The sequence below is a fragment of the Pelophylax lessonae genome (genome assembly GCF_965119305.1).
Source record: "Pelophylax lessonae genome assembly, chromosome: 6".
Taxonomy (NCBI): domain Eukaryota; kingdom Metazoa; phylum Chordata; class Amphibia; order Anura; family Ranidae; genus Pelophylax; species Pelophylax lessonae.
The window spans coordinates 70,207,411-70,230,359 of record NC_138773.1 but is presented as its reverse complement, the minus strand read 5'-3'; the positions used below and the strand labels follow the sequence as shown (position 1 = coordinate 70,230,359).

Below are 22,949 nucleotides of genomic sequence, written 5' to 3'. Positions count from 1 at the left end.
TACAGCAGAACAGATTGCTAATGGGTGTTGGATGGAGACATCAATGCAGGCACGAGCATAATGTGCTTGAGAGCAACAGATGTTTGATGTGTTTTAAAGCGATTTTAATGAAATTGTACTGCTTTAACAATGTTTCTACCAGTTCTTCTTAGATAACTAAAAGTATACCTAAAGGCAAAACCTTATTTTTTTAATAGCATGCATAGGGGTTAGAACCCCTGTCAGTGCCCCTGTTAAAGCGGTTGTATCCCAAAAAAAAACCCCCAAAAAAACAAGACCCTGCAGGACAATGGTATAATGTGCTAGTATGCATCGCATTCTAGGACATTATGAAATACCTTAGAACGAAGCCCCCATACGGTCGCCCGAACACCGCTGAGGGAACTGAAATGTTCCCTCGGCGTCTCTTCCGGATTCGGGGGCTCTGGCGCTGTGAGTGGCCGGAGCCGTGATAACGTCACTCCCGTGTATTCGGGAGTTCACTTTCCGGCAAGGAGCTCTGAAGGTCCGGCAAGATACGCATGCAGTTTTAGGAGATATTAATTTTACCTACAGGTAAGCCTTATTAAAGGGTTACCTGTAGGTAAAGATTAAAAAGCGGAGTATACTACCGCTTTAAGGAGATTCACCCTCTCTACCTGTCTTGTTTACCATGATCATTAAAAGTGAAAGTTAAAGAAAATCACACATTTTGGGTTACATGGTAGCATAGTTAGTCTGGATGAAAAAAAAGACACAAGTCAATCACGCTCAACCAACAAAAGGGGGAAAAAAATAATTATACAATCCTATATATACACAATCCTATACCCACAGGTAATCCAAGGGAAGGCAAAAAACCCCAGCGAAGCATGTTCTAATTTGCTCCAGCAGGGGAAAAAATTCCTTCCTGATCCCCCAAGAGGCAATCGGATATTCCCTGGAACACCTTTACCTATAAATATTAGTATTCAGTTATATTATGTGTATCTAGGAAATAATCCAGGCCTTTCTTAAAACAAACAATCTACTGAGCTGAACAGAACCCCCTCTTGTGGGAGTCTATTCCACATTTTGACAGTTCTTAGGCTGGGCTCACATTTATGTGAATTAGATTAGTTTTACACCACATCCAATTTGCATACCATGCGAGTGTGACTGGCTTTCAATAGAGCCTGTTCACACTCACACATGTCAGGGGCGGCTGCGGTACAAATTTGATAAGGATCCTGTGCTTTTTTTGGGTCAGGTTAAGGTTCAGGCACGAATTCAGGAAAAACTTTGCACCTGAAATGGTGAACACAAATGCTCGGAACACCAAACTGCAATCTGCAGCAGGACATGTGTGAACTCAGCCTGACTGTGAAGAAGCCTTTTCGTATTTGGGATGAAATCTCTTTTCCTCCAGACATAAAGAGTGCCCACTTGTCCTTAAAGTTGAAAACTTAACACCAAGTTCACTTTATGGACCACTTATATATTTATACATGTTGATCACATCCCCCCTTAATCTCCTCTTCTCAGGAGAGAATAAATTCAGTTCCTCTAATCTTTCCTCATAGCTGAGCTCCTCCATGCCTCTTATCAGTTAGGTTGCCCTTCTCTGCACTTTCTCCAGTTCCCCGATATCCTTTTTATGAACTGGTGCCCAAAACTGAACGGCATATACCAGATGAGGTCTTACTAATAATTTGTACAGGGGAAAAATTATATTGCTCTCTCTGGAGTCCATGCCTCTTTTAATACAAGAAAGGATTTTCCTTGCTTTGGAAACGGCAGCTTGGCATTGAATGCTATTATTAAGCTTATGATCTACCAGAACAGAACACCCAGATCCTTCTGGGTTGTCCCCAGAAAAGTACAGGAAAATATTCCAATAAAGAGACTAATCCTGGTAATCTGAGTGTCCCCAAGGAATTCCCCTAATTTGCAGGGATTTCCTCTCACTTCCTGTTTTGGTATGGGACAGGAAGTGAGGGGAAATCTCTGCTATAGGATACAGAGATACAGATGGTGAAAAAAAAAAAAAAAAAAAAATCTGACAGGGGTTATAACCCTCCCTTACGCTATCCAAAATGAAAAAAATAGGTTTTGCCTATAGTTCTACTTTATTCCTTTCCATTTTTGGTACAATCTTTATATTATTATTATTATTATTATAATACAGGATTTATTTAAAAGTTTACGCAGCACTTTACAACATGAGGGCAGACAGTACAACATGAGGGCAGAAGGTACAATTACAATACAGTTTATTACAGGAGGAATCAGAGGGCTCTGCTCATTAGAGCTTACAATCTAAGAGGAAGGGACAAGAGATACAAAAGGTAATAACTGGGGGGGGGGGGCTGATGGAGAAAATCAAAGTACAGTTGTTAAGTGGGGGCAGGATAGGCCTTTCTGAAGTGGACAGAGTAGGAGAACATTGTACGTCTCATTACATGGCATATTTTTTAGCACCACTAATATGATCTACATCAATATATATAACAGTCAATGACTTGCAAATCAGATCCGACTCTCTTTCCTTCAGTAGATTCCAAGCAGGTTCTTATCTTTGAAACCTCTTGTTTGAACACCAGCAACTTTATACCTTTCATCAGCATGACGCCAATCAGACTCCAGCTCATATTTTTTCAGTAACCTTGTTCAAAAAGGTTCTCCAGGAAAACTTTCCCCACACAAGGAAATGCTGTCAAGATATTCATAGCCCTTGGCTTTTTAAAAAAGAGCGAAGTTAAAATATTTTTCATGTTATCTGCCTAGTCAAGGGGTAACCTTCATGTAAGCACAAGGTTCCATTCTAATTGGTGGCCTGATTATCCCTAAAACACACATATGCTGGCTGTAGCACCACCTCTTTTTGAAATCCACATTATTTGCATTCCTGTGGGGGGAGGTACAGCCAGCACAGAGCCCTGCCCCCTCTCTAAGCTAAGTGATCTGTCAGAAATATGAATAAACATTCTGCCTGGGTTCACACATATGCGATGTCCGACATCGCATGTGATTTGCACCCCATTGCTGTGCAGATCACATGTGATTGTCTGTGCAAATGCGAATTCAGCCATACAGTTGTATGGCTGAACTTGCATTGGATTTGCACAAAAAAGGTGCAGGAACCTTTTTTTTCCCCCCGCACTGGATTCGGATTGCATCGGTGTTCACACCCATGCAATCAGATTCCTGTTCGAATTCACAGTTTGCACTGCGATCTGCAAACCGATCTGAGGGTGTCATTAACTTTGTATAGACATCCGCAGTGGTTTGAAGAGGGCAGTGTGAACTGCCTGCGGGGAAGATGCGATGCAGTAACTCGCACTAGAATTGCGTTGGTTACTGCATCGCAGTAGTGGGAACCTAGGCTCAGTGTTGCTTGTTCATTCATAACAGTAAAAGATCACTCAGAGGTTTGGCTATGTTTAAAGTATCTGCCGATGGCGCAGCTCTGGCTGATCTTTTACTATTATGAATGAACAAGCAGTGGTGATTGTTCATGATAACAGGTCACTCAGAGCTGAAGTGTTGTGTGTCTATCAGCAGCTGCTTTTAAACATGCACAGCCCAGCCAATGGATCACACAGCGCTACAGAGGGTGGGGGGGATGGGGGAACCTGTCTGACCACGCTTCTAGGAAACTAAAGTGGGGTACACACTAGTAGAAAATCTGCCGAAAATTCCCGCCCAATGTGAAATCGTCCGATTTTCGCCTAGTGTGTACACAACTTTCAGCAGCCGATGCCGACATTTTCAACGAAAAAAAACGGAGGGACAAACACCAAAATTTTTCGTTTAATGTGAATGCAGTACGTCCGTGAAAAATCGGATACGAAAGACCGCACATGATCTGAAGTTGCTGACAACCCGGAAGTCTAGGAACAAATGTGCCAAAAAAAAGAAAAATCGGACGAGAAATTTCGTGAATATTTATGCACTGTCGACTAAAAACGGTAATGAACGCTGAGAAGACAGAGAAAAATCGGAGGATATTTAGTCCGATTTTCGTCAAGTGTGTACGGCCCTTAAGAGACAGATTTGAACAGGACCAAGTGCTATATGCACTTGATTCCATGGAAAGGTAATTAAAAATATATAGTTCTTCATTAAAGTAAAAGCAAACTGTTTGCTCATCGAGCATTAAACTTGAGTTCTAATTGCAGTGTGTACCTAAAAGCCTCTTCTCGCATCCCCTGCTGGTGCTCTGGGCCCCTCCCCCTCGCCGCTTGCTATGGCAGCACTCATACAGGTTCACCCCCAAGCTCTCTCATAGAATGCATAAAGGTTAAAAACCCTCAACCTCTGAAAATGATACAGTTAGTTAGGACCACAGTATACAGAGCAGCCTTGATGTGATGTGGGCACTGCAACTTATGCATGTATTTGCAAATGTGTGCAAACAAAACTTTTTTTTTTTTCTTTTTAATTTTATTGCCATATGCCCAAAACCAAGGAAAAAGCAGTTTAAAGAGCATATGTATGCAAAATGTCAAGTAGAACATTACTTTTCCAGTACATGACAAATTGTCATAACTTTCAACAGTAATCGCATGTGTACATAAAGCTTTTTTTTTTTTTATTTGTTAACTAGATATAAAAAACATAGAAGAAAAAGGGGTAAACTACCTCATTTGTTATCGACGTTTAATGACGTCACCTGAGTATGCATATCAGATTGTAGGCAGGCATGCAGCATCTCACAAACTACCACATATATCTTCCAAGGTGTCATACTACCTCTCCCCCTCTTCAAGGGCTGTCATCAACGGTCTCCATAGACTCCATCCATTTAGCCCAAATTCTATTAAATTTCTTAGGTCATCCCCTAGCCTCATAAGTCATTCTATATAGGGTGATATCAGAATTGACCAGTGACTTCCAAGCCCATAACGTAAGGTAGTCCGTCCTAATCCATTGTGTTGCAATTAATTTGCGAACATAAAAAAATAACAATCTTAGAAGGTTTTGCATACTGTTTTCTATAAGCTCATCCTCAATAATTCCCAAAAGCCCAACCAAGGGACTGCATATGTTCAGGAGATCAAACGTGTCCACTATAAACTGAGTGACCTGTGACCAAAGAGGGCGGACCCTTTTGCACTCCCATACCATATGCAGAAATGAACCGTCAGCCATTAAACATTTACAACATATAGAGGTATCCCTCCTCCCCATTTTAAACAACTGGAGAGGTGTATAGAACATTTGGTGAAGATATAGCAATTGAATCATCTAATTTCTGACAGAAACGACTGTATTCATATAAGAGTTAAGCACTTCCTCCCAAAGTTGTTCCCTCAGTTCTGGTATAAATGGTATGCCATCTTTCCTGAATTCTCTGTGTTTTATTACTTTCAACCCCTATTAAAATAGAGCAATAGTAGATACTAATTTAGAGTGCTCAGGCTGTAACAGCAGTTTTTCTAAGTTTGTATCAGTAATTGCGATTTGATCAGTCCTGAACTGACACTGTTCTGCATGTTTCAGTCTGGTATTTTAAAAACACCAAGTATTTGGTACTCACAACTATGCTTGTAGTTGTGAAAATTATATCACTCTACCGGTGTCATATTTGATAGAGATATTTGATCCCAAACTGAATCCACCTAGATCCATCTTCCAGTTTAAAAAATTCATTTAAATGTGGGTTGAACCATAGTGAGACAAATGTAAGGGTTTGTCAGATACTGTATACGTTTAGCAATCTTGAGTATGTCCATGACCCCTAAAAAATCAGCAGAACCTCAAAGGAAGATGCCACTGCAGCTTCAGCAGCTACTGCCGCATTATTCAGCTGCGGATATACATCAATTGAGATGCAAAATAATACATAACAAGATCCGGTAATGCTAGGCCTCCCTGATCAACTGGCAGCTGTAAAATATCTAGTGAGGAATGTGGCGCCTTAGAGCCCCATAGGAAAGAATTTATCAAATAATTAATATAATCAAAAAGTTTTTAAGGATATACACAGGAGTATTAGAGAGAACATACAGAAATTTTGGTAGAAAAATTATTTTAAATAGATTTTCTCTGCCTAGTAATGTCAATGGGAGGTCCTTCAATTTTTGAATCCTGTCTTTAAACGTCCTGATAATAGGCCAAATGTTTATATCTGCAAAACCCTCCAGGGGCATTTAAATGTTGATCCCTAAATATTTAAAGTTGTCTGAGATAGTGATAGGGCAAAGAGTAGGGGCCAGTAAGTTGGGTTTCGGATCCAATGGATACAATGTTGATTTTGACCAGTTGATACGAAATTCCAAATAGTCCCCAACTTCCTGAATCAACAAGAAGGCCGCAGACAATGAGTGATCTGGATTATTCAGATATAGGAGCATGTCGTCGGCATAAAAAGAAACACGTTCCTCTAGATCTCCTATTTGCAAGCATCAGACATTCTAATCCTCCCTCAACTTTGCAGTCAAGGGTTCAATGGCCAATGCAAACAGGAGAGGAGATAAGGGACAGTCTTTCCTTGTGGCTCTATATATATTAAATGATTCTGAGATAAGCCCATTGACCCTAATTCCTGACTGCGGGTTCACAGTACAGAAGTTGAACCAAGGAAATAAACCTGGGGCCAAATCCCAATCTATTGAAAAGTGCGAAAATCCCCATTCCACCGAGTCAAATGCTTTTTTTGTGTTTAAGGACGCTATCACTCTACTGGCAATATTGTCATGTTGTACTTGTAAGTTAATAAGGAGCCTCCTGAGGTTAATTTGGGCACATCTTCCTAGTCATCACCGATTGCAGTCTACTCACTAATATCTTCGCCACGATTTTTATCTCCGCATTTATCAGTGAAATGGGCCTATAAGATTCACATTCAAAGGGATCTTTACCAGACTTTGGTAGCACCACAATACGAGCTTCTCTCATGGATTGTGGTAGTATGCCTTCCTTTCTAGTACTTTATATACCTTATTTAAATGTGGCACTAAGGTATCTTTATAAACTTGATACCATTCAGCTGGATAACCATTTAGGCCCTGTGATTTATGAGGTTTAAAAGTAGCAATAGCAGCAGTAAATTTCGTTGTGTGTTATAGCTTGATCTAAACTTTCCCTCTCAGTCGTGAGTAACTTTGATATGGGAATATTGTCAAGGTATTTCGAGATCTCTGCATTTGTCTTCCTACTTTGGGATTGATAAAGATGCCCATAAAACTCTACAAAGGCATGTAGAGTCCCCTGGGGATCCTCTACAAGAGTGTCCCGAGTTTCTAAGACACATAATAGAAACCGAGGTATAAGAGGGTTTGGCCAAGAACAACAAAAGGCGGCCGTTCTTGTCCGCAGATTCAAAAATGTGCCTGTACTGATGCAATTGGTTCTTGCTAGTTTGTTCTGTCAAAAGTAAACGGTAAGTCCGCGTATATTCATGCCATGTTTTAAAATTGGTGGGAGAGCGATCCCAAACATAGGAACGTTCTGTCTCAGTAATTCGTTCTTCTGCCTGTACAACATCTGAACCCAAAGTCCTAGAAAAATCCTTGACCTCTTTGATAAACGTCCCCCTGAGAGTCACTTTAAATGCCTCCCATTGAGTAGAGGTAGGGGTATCTGCTCCATTTTCTGCCCAATAATGAGAGATGGAAGTTTGGCAATTTATTCTAATATAGTCCTCCTGCAACCATTGGCCATTCAAGTGCCAATGTTTTATCCCAGGGTTTGAGCCTACATTTAATATAAACTTCATAGGGGAGTGATCTGATATGGCCCTAGGCAGATATTTTACACTATGTATTAAAGACAAACTCTCAATTGTAGATAATAGCATATCAATTCTCTAAAGTGTTCTATGCATTTCTGAATGGCAGGAGAACTCTTTAATCCCTCGGTCTGTCTTGATGTGTAGGACGTGTATATTCACCGCCTTGGTCAGAATAGGAACCCCCCCTAACATAGGTGGAGTACTTAGCATGTTGGACTTGCATAACATTTGCTCTTTTCAATGCCATGACCCCGTGAGCCCTGCAAATGGGTCTCTTGTAACAGTATAATTTGAAGCTTGTATCTTTTAATACAGCCAAATACTAATTTAACCTTAGAATAAAGGCCCTGGGCGTTCGAGGACAACAATTTTAACTTATGTGCCATTTGCATAAAATTCATTGCATAAAATCCAAATGGATACATACAGTATCTCACAAAAGTGAGTACGCCCCTCACATTTTTGTAAATATTTTATTATACCTTTTTATGTGACAACACTGAAGAAATTACACTTTGCTACAACGTAAAGTAGTGAGTGTACAGCTTGTATAACTGTGTACATTTGTTGTCCCCTCAAAATAACTCAACACACAGCCATTAATATTTAAACCACTGGCAACAAAAGTGAGTACACCCCTTAGTGGAAATGTCTAAATTGGGCCCAAAGTGTTAATATTTTGTGTGGCCACGATTATTTTTCAGCACTGCCTTAACCCTCTTGGGCATGGAGTTCACTAGAGCTTCACAGGTTGCCAATGGAGTCCTCTTCCACTCCTCCATGAGGACATCATGGAGCTGGTGGACGTTAGAGACCTTGCGATCCTCCACCTTCCATTTGAGGATGCCCCACAGATGCTCAATAGGGTTTAGGTCTGGAGACATGCTTGGCCAGTCCATCACCTTTACCCTCAGCTTTTTTAGCAAGGCTGTGGTCATCCTGGAGGTGTGATTGGGGTTGTTATGTTGGAATACTGCTCTGCGGCCCAGTCGCCGAAGGGAGGGGATCATGCTCTTCTTCAGTATGTCACAGTACATGTTGGCATTCGTGGTTCCCTCAATGAACTGTAGCTCCCCATGCAGCCCCAGACCGTGACACTCCCACCACCATGCTTGACTGTAGGCAAGACACACTTGTCTTTGTACTCCTCACCTGGTTGCTGCCCCACACGCTTGACACCATCTGAACCAAATACGTTTTTCTTGGTCTCGTTAGACCACAGGACATGGTTCCAGTAATCCATGTCTTTAGTCTGCTTGTCTTCAGCAAACTGTTTGCAGACTTTCTTGTGCATCATCTTTAGAAGAGGCTTCCTTCTGCGATGACAGCCATGCAGACCAATTTGATGCAGTGTGCGGCGTATGGTCTGAGCATTGACAGGCTGACACCCCCCCCACCCCTTCAACCTCTGCAGCAATGCTGGCAGCACTCATAAGTCTATTTCCCAAAGACCACCTCTGGATATGATGCTGAGCACGTGCACTCAACTTCTTTGGTCGACTATGGCGAGGCCTGTTCTGAGTGGAACCTGTCCTGTTAAACTGCTGTATGGTCTTGGCCACCGTGCTGCAGCTCAGTTTCAGGGTTTTGGCAATCTTCTTAAAGCCTAGGCCATCTTTATGAAGAGCAAGAATTCTTTTTTTCAGATCCTCTTTGTCATGAGGTGCCATGTTGAACTTCCAGTGACCAGTAACACTAACGAGTCACATGACACTGGGGAGGGAAAAAGGCTAATTGGGCCCAATTTGGACATTTTCACTTAGGGGTGTACTCATTTTTGTTGCCAGCGGTTCAGACATTAATGGCTGTGTGTTGAGTTATTTTGAGGGGACAGCAAATTTGAAAAGATATAATAAAATCTAAAAAAAAATTATGAGGGGTGTACTCACTTTTGTGAGATACAGTGTGTGTCAACCAATACAGTGCTAAATCTTCAGTAACATAGAGCTTGGCTCCTCCCAACATAATCAAGAAAACAGTAGCAGCCCTTCTAACCCGCATAACACAATTTTAAGAAGAATAAATAACAGCACACTCCGAAAAACAAAGAACAAAAAAAAAAAAAACATCCCTTGGTTTTTTTCCCTGCACACAACCCCAACATGTTGCACGCTTCAATCCCATAACCAAACTGTTGAATGACCTTGGGGGCCAAAAGTCTTCAATAGAAGTGACTACCTATCACAAATAATCCCCAGAAACGAACATGAAGGATCCCATGTAGGTAAAAGTCTGTCCAGGTAAATTTACCAAGAAAAATAAATCACTCCCGAAAAACATAAAAGGAGTGATCCAGAGTGTGTATGAACATACATTAGAGTACTGAAAATATGTTAGGCACCGTCAGTTCAGTACGGGACCCATGTGAATAAACTAGAGTCATAAGACAAATCACTTCTGCTGTTAGAGTCTCACAGAACAATACCAGCAGATAGACTGTGTAAGAACGTTCAGGATACTCCTCCAGAGGTCAGTAGGGTTCTACAAAATTACTAGAAAACAAAGTTCCCAGTGATCCTTTAGATAGCTGTGTTGTAAAAGAAGAGTGAAGTCAAGATAGTGCCCTCTCATCCCAGCTAAAAAAGAAACACGTGGTACGCTTAAACAGGGAACATAGAATGATCAGACAGATTACCATTTCTATATGTACACTGTCATGCCAACAAGAAGAGCAAGCCATTCAGTGTTTTGCAGCGCAACTAGAGCGCCCTCTAGCATCCAACAAGCAAGAAGCATGGGAGTGGTGAAGAAGTGTGATGAAGAAGTTTGGTGGGGTTAGAGCATACTATAAACCATCTGTAATTCTGTAGCCTTTTCTTGACAAACAGTTGGGCAAAAAAGTATTTAGTCAGCCACCAATTGTGCAAGTTCTCCCACTTAAAAAGATGAGAGAGAGGCCTGTAATTTTCATCATAGGTATACTTCAACTATGAGAGACAGAATAGGAGGAAAGAATCAAGGAAATCACATTGTAGGATTTCTAATGAATGAATTGGTAAATTCTTCGGTAAAATAAGTATTTGGTCACCTACAAACAAGCAAGATTTCGGGCTCTCACAGACCTGTAACTTCTTCTTTAAGAGGCTGCTCTGTCCTCCACTTGTTACCTGTATTAATGGCACCTGTATCAGTATAAAAAAGACACCAGTCCACAACCTCAAACAGTCACACTCCAAACTCCACTATGACCAAGACCAAAGAGCTGTCGAAGGACACCAGAAACAAAATTGTAGACCTGCACCAGGCTGGGAAGACTGAATCTGCAAAGAAAATGGAAGACATACAAGACCGCTGATAATCTCCCTCGATCTGGGGCTCCATGCAAGATCTCACCTCGTGGGGTCAAAATGATCACAAGAACGGAGAGCAATAATCCCAGAACCACACGGGGGGACCAAGTGAATGACCTGCAGAGAGCTGGGACCAAAGTAACAAAGCCTACCATCAGTACCACACTACGCTGCCAGGGACTCAAATCCTGCAGTGCCAGACATGTCCGGGCCCATCTGAAGTTTGCTAGAGAGCATTTTGATGATCCAGAAGAGGATTGGGAGAATGTCATATGGTCAGATGAAACCAAAGTAGAACTTTTTGGTAAAAACTCAACTCGTCGTGTTTGGAGGAGAAAGAATGCTGAGTTGCATCCAAAGAACACCATACCTACTGTGAAGCATGGGGGTGGAAACATCATGCTTTGGGGCTGTTTTTCTGCAAAGGGACCAGGACGTCTGATCCCTGCAAAGGAAAGAAGGAATGGGGCCATGTATCATGAGATTTTGAGTGAAAACCTCCTTCCATCAGCAAGGGCATTGAAGATGAAACGTGGCCGGGTCTTTCAGCATGACAATGATCCCAAACACACCACCCGGGCAACAAAGGAGTGGCTTCGTAAGAAGCATTTCAAGGTCTTGGAGTGGCCTAGCCAGATCTCAACCCCATAGAAAACCTTTGGAGGGAGTTGAAATTCTGTGTTGACCAGCGACAGCCCCAAAACATCACTGCTCTAGAGGAGATCTGCATGGAGGAATGGGCCAAAATACCAGCAACAGTGTGTGAAAACCTTGTGAAGACTTACAGAAAACGTTTGACCTCTGTCATGCCAACAAAGGGTATATAACAAGGTATTGAGGTGAACTTTTGTTATTGAGCAAATACTTTTTTTCCATCATAATTTGCAAATAAATTCTTTAAAAATCAGACAATGTCATTTTCTTTTCTCATTTTGTCTCTCATAGTTGAAGTGTACCTATGATGAAAATTACAGGCCTTTCTCATCTTTTTAAGTGGGAGAACAATTGGTTGCTGACTAAATACTTTTTTGCTCAACTGTACACAAACCTAGCGCGTTGTTTCTGCGTAGCTTCAGAAAAATCAGGTTATATAGAAATACAATTGCCATTATACCCAATCTCTCCAATCAATCTTGTGGCTTTCAGAATATTTTTGTGAATATTTTTCCCTAAAGAGAAGTATGCAAGCAATCAGTGGTCGCGACTGTGCTCCTGGTAATGGGGATCTGGAGGATACACAATGAGCTTGCTCTATGGCAAATAAGCGAGAGGAAATAGCGTCCTCCATGTTATCTTTAAGCCATAATTCAGGGAAGTCCTCAGGTTGTTTGCCTTCCAGGGAAGCCCACAGAGCGCACGTTATTACGCAGTAAGCGATCTTCCATATATCCCAGCTTGTCAGTATGGGCAACCACCTCTTTTTGAACATGTTGTACCGATCCCTCCAAGCGCTGCACTACATCCTCCAGGTCACTTATTCTTTGCTCCGCCACTGCAGCCTGTTCCTTAACATTATGCATATTTTGCTTCAGGAAGGACATTTCAACTCTAATTCCCTCGTTTAGTTAGTGTGTTTGACATGTTTGAATGGCCTCCATAATTTGTTTCAATAAGGGCTCTGTATCCCTTTCCAGTATACTCAGGGGCTCTCCCCGTTCCAGTATACTCAGCATCTCCTTGGGGTAGTCTATCTAGGGAGAACCCCCTTCTGAGGGCTCGATCCCTGCGGGGGAGAGGGCTTACCGCCACATTAGAGATCAGATATCAGATCTCCTGCATGCTACTGATGCTCACTCTCCTTTCTGCGTGTCTCCTTGTCACTGCCGCCGCCATCTTGGACTCCCCAGACAAACTTACCCAGGCGTTCTCCAGTAGATTTCCCGGGTTCTGGGCTGACTTTAACCATGATGGTGGTGCCTGGCACCTCCGTACACCTTCCGACACACGTTGGAGTAAAAAAAAAAATCATGCCTTAGACTTGCAGGATCGTGTCGGGATAAATAGTCCCGGCTAGAGCTCCGGATATCCGCTGCTTACATGCCAACCACTAGCCCCTCCCCTTTTTTTTTTTTTTTAAGGTGACTTGTTAGACGGGGGCAGTTCAGTTGTTTTGCAGGCTACTGGACTATTGTGCCTGCTATCTTGTTCTTGTTCTGAATCTGAGAGTGCATATTCTTGGTTTAAATAAACAGTCATGTTTTTTTTTTAACCCCTCCCCGTTGCCGGTATGCATTTATGTGGTCTCCTGGTGGGTGGGCTTTAACCCCAACAGGGTGCATATATGTGTTCCTATGTAAACACCTTACTGTGCTGAGAGTGTGCTCTCTGCACAGACCCAGCACAGTAACCGGTGGGTACTGGAAACCTCCCGATGCATACTTACGGTTGGGAGCTTTTCGAACATGTGACCACTGTGACTGCCAATCACAGTGGTACCAAGATCGTAAAGTCTGCCTCTGCCTTCCGGCATTTAGAACCTTTTAAAAAGCCAAGAGGCGGCGCAAAGAGGTTAATATACTACACTGTAAGGATCTTTCTTCCTAATGGTGATTCATCCTCTCTCCCAAGCAGCCACCTATACAAGCAGTGGAGAATTTCTCTTTGAGGCAGCTTCAGCCCGTTAGTCTTTCTTATGAAAGAGAGGCAGTGTTTTGTGGTGAGTGAGAATTTGATTGTCTGGTTAAGGGGATCACTGTGGATTGGAGGTGGTGATTTTGCACAGGTATCAATCCCAGGGTGGAAGGATTTGGCTCAGTGTGGAATGCAGATTTACACAAAAGAATAAAAGAAAAGACTGAGGTGGACACTTTATATTTTCTTTGGATTAACACTTTTTTATCATTGTGTCATGGGAGAAGGATTGATTTTGGGTGAGAGCACAAGACACAATTAAAGGTGGGACACAATTTAATTGGGCGGATGTTATGCTGGTTTATGATCACAGGGATTTATTATTTGTTATTGCTTGAAGCCACTTGCACATAAATGGATGTATGAGGTCCTTTGCCTTTGTTTATTTATTTTTTGTATAAGGCTGGGTTTCCACATGTGTAGTGCGAATTGACAAAATTGTTCAGTGTTTCAGGTCAGTTTTTGATCACGATCAGGTTAGGATTTTATCCTGTTCACTACTGAATGACGTGCGATTCAGAAGCACTCATAGAAGTCAATGGGCCTGAATACACACCTGAGCCAGACAACACTGCTCAGAAAACTGACAGGACTCCTTTTTAATTCACACTGAATCCGCACTCCGGCTGCACTCTACATATGCGAACAGGCACAGCAGAAAGTAATGGTCTTTCATATGTCATGCGAATTGGATGTGGTTTAAAACACATCCAATTTGCATATGTGTGAACCTAGCCTGGGTGTTGCAGCGTAGGACCCATGCTCTCTGCAGGACACAAGCTTGTCTAGTCAGGCTGCGGCTGACTTTGCACACCTATACTGATACATCTGGAAAGTATGTAGCCGATTTAAACTGAAAATTCAGTAGGGCTTCATATTTCTAGAAGTATAAGACAGCAAATATTCACTTTAAATACAAGCCAATTTAAAAAAGTGTTAACAGAGTAATGTCATTACCAACATAATACAGACACACAAATATACACATTTTAAAGACAATTTGATCATATGCCAAAAAACCTACCATATTTTGGACGGTGGCACAAAACCATACCACCTGAGGTTAACCAATGAGAACATACAAACATATAGCAGCCAGTAACCCTGGTGGGCAGTGAACCCAGTACCACCATGTTGCAGGATACACCATCCTTACCACTAAGCCATAAGGCTGATATATCATATATATATATATATAGTAACATTTACTTACTAAGACTTCTTTGATGGACATCCTCAGCACCTTCTCAGTCTCATTGATTTCTAAGGGACGTGCAATGGCAGCTGTTCTCATTTCCTGCAAGGATACAGAGATTGTTGTTTAGAACTTAGGGGTTAATTTCTTTTAACTTTAAAATCTACAGCAATCAGCAATATTATTATGGGTACTAACAGGTAAAGTGAATAACATTGATTATCTTGTTACAATGGCGCCTGAAAGTAGGTGGGATATATTAGGCAGCAAGTGAACATGTTGTCCCTGAAGTAGGATGTGCTGAAAGCAGAAATAATGTGCAAGTGTAATAATTTGAGCGACTTTTACAAGGGCCAGAGTGTAATGGCTAGACAACTGGGTTATATACCGTGTCTGCAGTGGTCAGGATCTACCAAAAGTGGTCCAAGGAAGGAACACCTGCGAACCAGCAACAGGGTCATCGGCAGCCAAGGCTCATTGATGAACGTGGCGAGCGAAGGCTGGCCCGTGTAATCCAATTCAATAGAAGAGCTCACATTGTTGAAAAAGTTAATGCTGGTTCTGATAGAAAGGTGTAATACCTAACTGTTGTTACATGTACCAAGCAATGAGACAGAAGTAACAAATAACTGTAAATGTTATTATTGAAATTGTTAAATTAAAATTCCAATAAAAATGTTAAAGTTGAAAAAAAAAAAAAAAATAAAAGGTGTAATAACACACAGTGTATTGCAGTTTGTTGCATATGGGGCTAAGTAGCTGCAGACTGGTCGGGGTGCCCATGCTGACTCGTCTCCACATGCCAAAAGCACCTACGATGGGCATGTGAGCATCAGAACTGGACCATGGAGTAAGGGAAGATGAGGTCTATTCTCCACATACAAATCCAGTCGAGCATCTGTGGGATGTGCCGGAAAAACCAAGACCGAGCCATGAAGGCCACACCTCACAGCTTTCATGGCTTAAAGGATCTGACGGCTTGGTGCCAGGTACCACAACATACCTGCATATGTCTAGTAGAGTACATGCTTCGATAGGGCAGGGCTATTTTGGTGGCAAAAGTGGGACCTACTTAGTATTATGCGGGTGGTCATGTTAGGGTGAGAGCCTATAATGGTATGGCTAATTGGTATAGGTTTATTATTTAACGTCACAGCACAAACTAAGGGGCCTCAAAAAGTCACTATCTTGTAAGGCTCATTATTCAACCATAATTACATGGTGCTTTCTTGCTGGGAAATCAATTATGAAAAACAACATTGTACTGTGTACAGAGGTCTGTGAATGACATCACCAAAAGCCATTTACAAATTTAAAGCATTATGTTATACTACAGTACCAGTGTAATATTTCCTACAATGTATTAATATCCAGACAAACCAAATCAAGGCAGCTTTAGAAATGGAGTGATTTGCTGCAGAGGCACAGCGAGAGGTGTCAAACCACTGCTGCTTTACTGTCATGTGGAAAGACCACACTCAAACAGCAGATGACAGAAAAAGGAGATGTCTGTGGGAGGCATCTGGAAGGTATTGAACATTCTGTTGATGGAGGGATGACATAACAGATCTAGCCTGTGGAATGAGGCTGTAGGTAATTCCAAAAGAATAGTTAATTACGGCAGGAAATACCATACATTTATATCAGTTCTCCACAAACATTGTAATGTTATTCACATATCTTTTTGAATATATTGAACATAGACAAGTAAAATCAGTATGTAAACTGCTTCTTAAGTGGCTGCCTTTAGGGCCTTCAATCTGATCCTAGCTTTAGAACTAAATTATTGTCATTGATCAAGCGTGGAGGACAAGAGGCCAACAAAGGGCTGCATGCTTTTTCCAGATAGGAAAGACAGGATAAGGACCTCAGGCCCAGAGATTACATCTTTCAAAACCAAATCAGTATTGTTTTTATACCCACTCATGTTGACCCTTTTAAAATGAACTACCAGCAAGCGTCGCCTTGTGTGCCTTATGACACTCTTTAGGCTTATGCCGTATTTGACTTAGACACTTTTATTACCTAAAGCTTTCAATACAACATTTTTGCTACAGGGTAAAGAGCAAGATTATCATAGTGTGGATTTAAAGAAAATGTCTTGAAAAGGATGACAGGTTTATAATTAACTAAGAGACTTGTCTGGTTTATTCTGAGGTATGGCTCAAAAGCGTTTTCCCATCACAATATCTCAAAACTTTTAAGGTGGAACAAGATCTTTTCTAACCATGCACAAAGATATGCTACAAAAACATAACTTTTATTTGTTTAACCAAATCCCGCCCGCCCTATAGCAGAATGACGGCGGGAATGTGGTTGCATTATCCTGACCGGACATCATATGACGGCGGCAGGATAATGCGCTCTGCGAGCCCCCCGGGGGCGCGCAGAGCGGCGATCAGTGATGCGAGGTGTCACACTGACTCCCTGCATCTCCGATCTCAGTAAAGAGCCTACTGACGTAGTTTCTTTACCATGTGGCCAGCCGTGTCCAATCACGGCTGGTCACATAGTAAACAGGAAGAGCCGTTGATCGGCTTTCCTCAGTACGTGCCTGACAGGCACGAGTAAAGGAGCGCCGATCAGCGGCTCCTCTGACGGGGGGGGGGGGCCGTCACTGGTAATCAGATCATTGATTACCAGTGCAGACCCTCGGGGGGGTGCCACTAGAACCACCAGGGATGCCCACCCATGACCCCAGGGATGCCCACCCATGGCCCTCAGGGATGCCCACTATGGCCACCAGGGATGGCAATCAGGGCTCAGGGAGCCCCCCATTGCCCTCCCCATCAGTGCTGCCCGCCAGTGCCCATCATTGCCATCTATCAGTGCCGCCCACCAGTGCCCATTTTATTGCCCACCAGTGCCGCCTATCAGTGCCCATCAGTGCCGATCAGTGCCACCTATCAGTGCCGCCTATCAGTGCCCAGCAGTGCCGCCTATCAGTGCCCACCAATGCGTCATATCAGTGCTACCTATCAGTGCCGCCTATCAGTGCCGCCTATCAGTGCCTCTCAGTGCAGTCTCATCAGTGCAGGAAAAAACTTATTTATTTACAAAATTGTATAACAAACTAAAAAACTTTTTTTTTTCAAACTTTTCGGTCTTTTTTTAATTTGTTTAGCAAAAAAGAAAAAACCTTGCGGTGATCAAATGCCACCAAAAGAAAGCTATATTTGTGGGGGTGGGGGGGATGACATAAATTTGGTTTAGGTACAGAGTTGCATGACCGCACAATTGTCATTCAAAATGCAACAGCGTTAAAAGCTGAAAATTGGCCTGGGCAGGAAGGGGGTGAAAGTGCCCTGTATTGAAGTGGTTAAACATGAAATCTTATACTCCCAGATGGAATACAGAGACATGGTATAAAAAGACACATATAATATGAACCCATACCGACTACCTTTTAACCATCCACCGGCCATGATCAAGTAGTCCACAAATTTGAATCTTTCAAAACATAATGAAAGTCACAGATGGAATGACAATAGCCTTTAAAAGTATTGGTTCAGTGCTCAGTGCTGTTTTTATCTAGTATTACATTTATGGAAAGCGGTGTCTTTGTTTAGCCCAGGGGCTGTTTTAAGTAGTCTAAAAAAAGAGGACCACAAGCTTTGAACTGTGGTGCTACAAAAGCATCCTAAAAATGAGTTGAGTAGACATGGTCATGAATGAAAAGGTGCTGCAAAGATTTAGTGAAGCAGTCTGTTAAAATGAATACTGAAGAAAAAACTGCCAAATTTTTGGGCAATATTAAAACAAAAAAGAAGAAATTAGGCTAGAGAGGAGCTATGCAATGTTGTGGTAGACAGCAAGGTAAAGAAAGGAAAGAGCAGAAGGTGAATAAATGACATTCAGAAAACTGCAAACAGCCATAGTAATATTAAGAGAATCCTCAAAGCTCAAATTAGGTGAAAAATGTCCACAACCGATGCACTCTTCCTCCACCGGCTGAAAGCCGGTTTCTCTTCCTCTCGCCGGCTTTCAGCTGTTTGTCCCCACCCAAACTCAGAGCTGGGACACGGGGACAGCAGTCTGGAGTAGTGGGGGAGTCGTGGAGAGGTGAGACCTGGGAGGATGCAGGATGCAGGATGCATGGACCTGGGTCCATGCAGCATAAGAGACAGGATCGCTCTTACATTGCATCGCACTGTACACACACACACAGTTTGATTACCACCCCCTATCTCCTCCATGGGCTGCTCATCTACCGATAGCAGGAAATGTGGGTAGGGGGCAGTAATCAAACTGTGTGTGTGAGTGTACAGTCAGATGCAATGTAAGAGCGATCCTGTCTCTTATGCTGTGTGTTGATCAGACAGGAGGGGAAAGCACAACACAGTGCACCCCCTCCTGGTCCTGGCTTAGTAGTGGTTTCTCCCTGTCGGTTTGGGGGGCTTACAGAAATAATAATGGGAAAATAAATAATTTATGCCTGGGATGTTTGAGGGATTGGCAGCTCTCTTTGCTAGAAAGTGTAATGGGGATTTGGGGGGGGGGGGGTTGTTAGTAGGAGGAATGGGGGGGGGGGGGGAGTATGTGCTTGTAGGATGGTTTGGGGGGATTTGAGCCAGAAGGGGGGATTGGGAGAGGAAAGTTTGTGTTAGTAGCGGTGCTGGGGGATGTGGGCTAGGAGGGGGGATGGGGTTGTGAATTTGTGGAGGGATTCGGGGGGTTGTGCTGGGAGGGGTGATTGGAAGGGGGGGGGGGTGATAATATAATTTTGATATTTTCGGCCAGAAGTGAGGGGGGGGGGGGGCTGTCAGGTAGGCTGTATGGGGCCCTGGGATTTCTAGCGGCAGCCCTGTCCAGGAAGTTATGAAAATAGATGGCCAGCAGACAGGCAATACACACAAAATAAAAGATTTTACAAGTAAGCTTATATTGGATTGTCAAAAGTATCATTGTTTATGCTATCACAATTACATTATTATAAAATTAAAGCTTATGTTCATTTAAAGAATGTTAAAACTGAGTTTTTAATTAACATGGGTATTATTATTAAAGTGCAGGTAAACCCTAACTGGAATACAGTTTCCTAAAGCACAGTGCATAAAATGATTCCAAAGTTTTTGCTTTCAATCAAATACAGCTTCATCCTTTGTTGCTTCTCAGTGCTGCTGCTGATCCACTTGCAGTCTGCTTGCAGCCACTTTCTGACTAAATACATGCACTCTATTGTAAGCTCGAAGAAGCTGTGCTACTGTATAATGCTAAAATCAGGTCAGGGGGATTTTAGCGGTCATAGGGGAGATTTACTAAAACTGGAGAGGGCAAAACCTGGTGCAGCTGTGCATGGAAGCCAATCAGCTTCTAACTTCAGCTTGTTCAGTTAAGCTTTGACAAAAACCTGGAAGCTGATTGGCTTCTCTGCAGAGCTGCACCAAATTTTGCACTCTCCAGTTATAGTAAATCAACCTCACAGTGTGCCATACACATAGGGCTAAACATACGCACAGGTCACCCACAGCAACCTGTAACATTGAGATGAAAGGAGAGAGATGGAAGGTAAAGCAAAGTGAAGAGTAATGAAAGTTGGTAAGGAAGATAAATGCATATAGCAAAAAAAGATCTATATTGAATATGCTACAGGTAGAAAATTAAATAAAGGAGTGCTGCACTTTAAGATGATTATATGCAGAAACACAATATAAAAAAGCTTCAAAAGAAATATAGGTTTCCTTTAAATAAAAGGGATTATAAAGTGCTGTCATTAAATAGTAACAAGCACATGAGAGGCAGGACTGGTAATGCATGTTCACTCAAAGAAAGTGAATGACTTGTCCTCGTACGCAATAAATGGATCTCAATGAAGAATAAGAGATGGAAATCTTCTGACAAGGAAAAATAAACCCTTGGCATGAGAAGATTCATTAGACAGGTGCCGGAGATATTCCCATTTATCTGTATGTTGGAGCAGATTTATTTAAAGACCAAACAGACCCTACTAATGGGAGAGCAGCTTCTTCCAAACTGTGTCACACATGGAGAAGACACATGTATTCCATGCACTAATCTAGGTCAGGCTTGAACATGCTGTGCATTCCAGCTGTTTTATAGACATGGTTATCTATTAAAACATGTTAAAGCAATCTGAACCTTCTTGATGCTCTTGAACAACATATTCCAGTATACTGTGTCAGCTTGATTTACAGATTATAAAGTAAATGTAGACCAAGGACCGCCAAACACTGGTTTAGAAGTTAGGTGTTTATGTCAGCAGCAGTTCCCCACTGAAACATGAACTTCAGGCATAGAGAATCACATTATTTTAAGGAAGGCTTCCTACAATAGGCTTTTTATAAAAACTCAACTGCCAGACCCCCCCCCCCCCCACTTTGCCTGCAATCAGCACAGATATGGGTGTCTGCGGCAATTCTCTATTGCAACTGGATGCTTGTGGATACTTCCCATGCTGCTTCTCAATAAGAAAATCTGTCTATTGGCAAGCCTTCAGTTGGAACAACTGTCCATAAGGTCTTATGAAGAAACTCCTACGCACTGCATTGTACACTGCTCTCCGCCAGCTCAGTGAGTACTGGAGATGCCCAAGGTGACACAGGCCACAACTGGGGGAGAAGGCAGGATGGTGAAGTGGAGGCTGTTCACCTGTACTTATTTATGTCAGTGGAAGAAATAGTGCCCCATCATTGGAGTCAGTGGAAGGAATAGTGCCCCATCATTGGAGTCAGTGGAAGGAATAGTGCCCCATCGTTGGAGTCAGTGGAAGGAATAGTGCCACATTGTTGGTGTCAGTGGAAGGAATAGTGCCCCATCATTGGTGTCAGTGGAAGGAACAGTGCCCCATCATTGGTGTCAGTGGAAGGAATAGTGCCCCATCGTTGGTGTCAGTGGAAGGAATAGTGCCCCATCGTTGGTGTCAGTGGAAGGAATAGTGCCCCATCGTTGGTGTCAGTGGAAGGAATAGTGCCCCATCGTTGGTGTCAGTGGAAGGAATAGTGCCCCATCGTTGGTGTCAGTGGAAGGAAGAGTGCCCCATCGTTGGTGTCAGTGGAAGGAAGAGTGCCCCATCGTTGGTGTCAGTGGAAGGAAGAGTGCCCCATCGTTGGTGTCAGTGGAAGGAAGAGTGCCCCATCGTTGGTGTCAGTGGAAGGAAGAGTGCCCCATCGTTGGTGTCAGTGGGAGGAATAGTGCCCCATCTCTGGAGTCAGTGGGAGGAATAGTGCCCCATCTCTGGAGTCAGTGGGAGGAATAGTGCCCCATCTCTGGAGTCAATGAAAGGAATAGTGCCCCATCTCTGGAGTCAGTGGAATACTCCCCCTTCACTGGTGTCAGTGGGAGGAATATATTATGTGTGTGTCAGCGCGACTAAAAAATCTGGAATCCAATAATAAATATATAAGTATTGAAATGAACCGTAGCTGCTATATCATACGCTCATCACTGCACATCCAAAGTAGACAATCAAATCCTTACAAAAATGTGTAAGTCCAACAATATTAAAGTGCATAAATGAATGAAGGTGTTAATCTAGTGTCAGAATAATCCCAATAGTGCAAATACTGATTGCTGTGCAAAAACCTACAATTGATTATGGCGCGTGAGTAGTAAATGGTATAACCATAAAGTGCTTAAATACATAAAAGTACTGTTAATGTGCAATTTTAGCATCTAGTGCTAACAATAATTAATAGTAAAACATCATTCGCATTAAATATAAACATATAACAGTCCATATAGTGCATCCAACAAGGTCAAAATCTCTTCAAAATCCCAAGGGTGCTCAAGTGATTCATGAATTAAGAGAGCTCGTGATCCTTCCACTATATATGGATTGCCTCTCACCTCAAATTTCGACCTGTGTGTCACCACCAGGCCAAAAGCAACTGTTCCCCTATGGGAATGTAAGGGGTCATGCCACCATATTCAGGAGTTTCCTTGAGACACTATGGGGGTTGCAGATCAGATTGCCTCCTGCTTCACATGCTCGATACACACATTGCAGAAAGAAGAGGAAAAGAAAATCTAGTGCTCGCCGCTTAAAATAGGTTTATTTAGGCAAAATAAAAGAAGGTACACTCAAGTCAAGCACGTATAGCTGTGCGGGCTGTTCGGGTATTGTAAGCAAGACAGGAGCCACGTCCTGTGCTAGCTGCCGAGTCTCGTCCGTCTCCGG

General features: G+C 42.5%; 1 protein-coding gene across 1 annotated transcript in view; it reads right to left on the bottom strand.

Moving 5' to 3' along the window:
• Positions 1–22,949, bottom strand: part of CLUAP1 (clusterin associated protein 1) — a 223,910-nt gene that overhangs the window by 116,204 nt on the left and 84,757 nt on the right. The window contains exon 6 of the mRNA XM_082261862.1: positions 14,831–14,914. Within this exon, the coding sequence (XP_082117988.1) occupies positions 14,831–14,914 (84 nt within the window). The remainder of the gene's footprint in view (positions 1–14,830; positions 14,915–22,949) is intronic.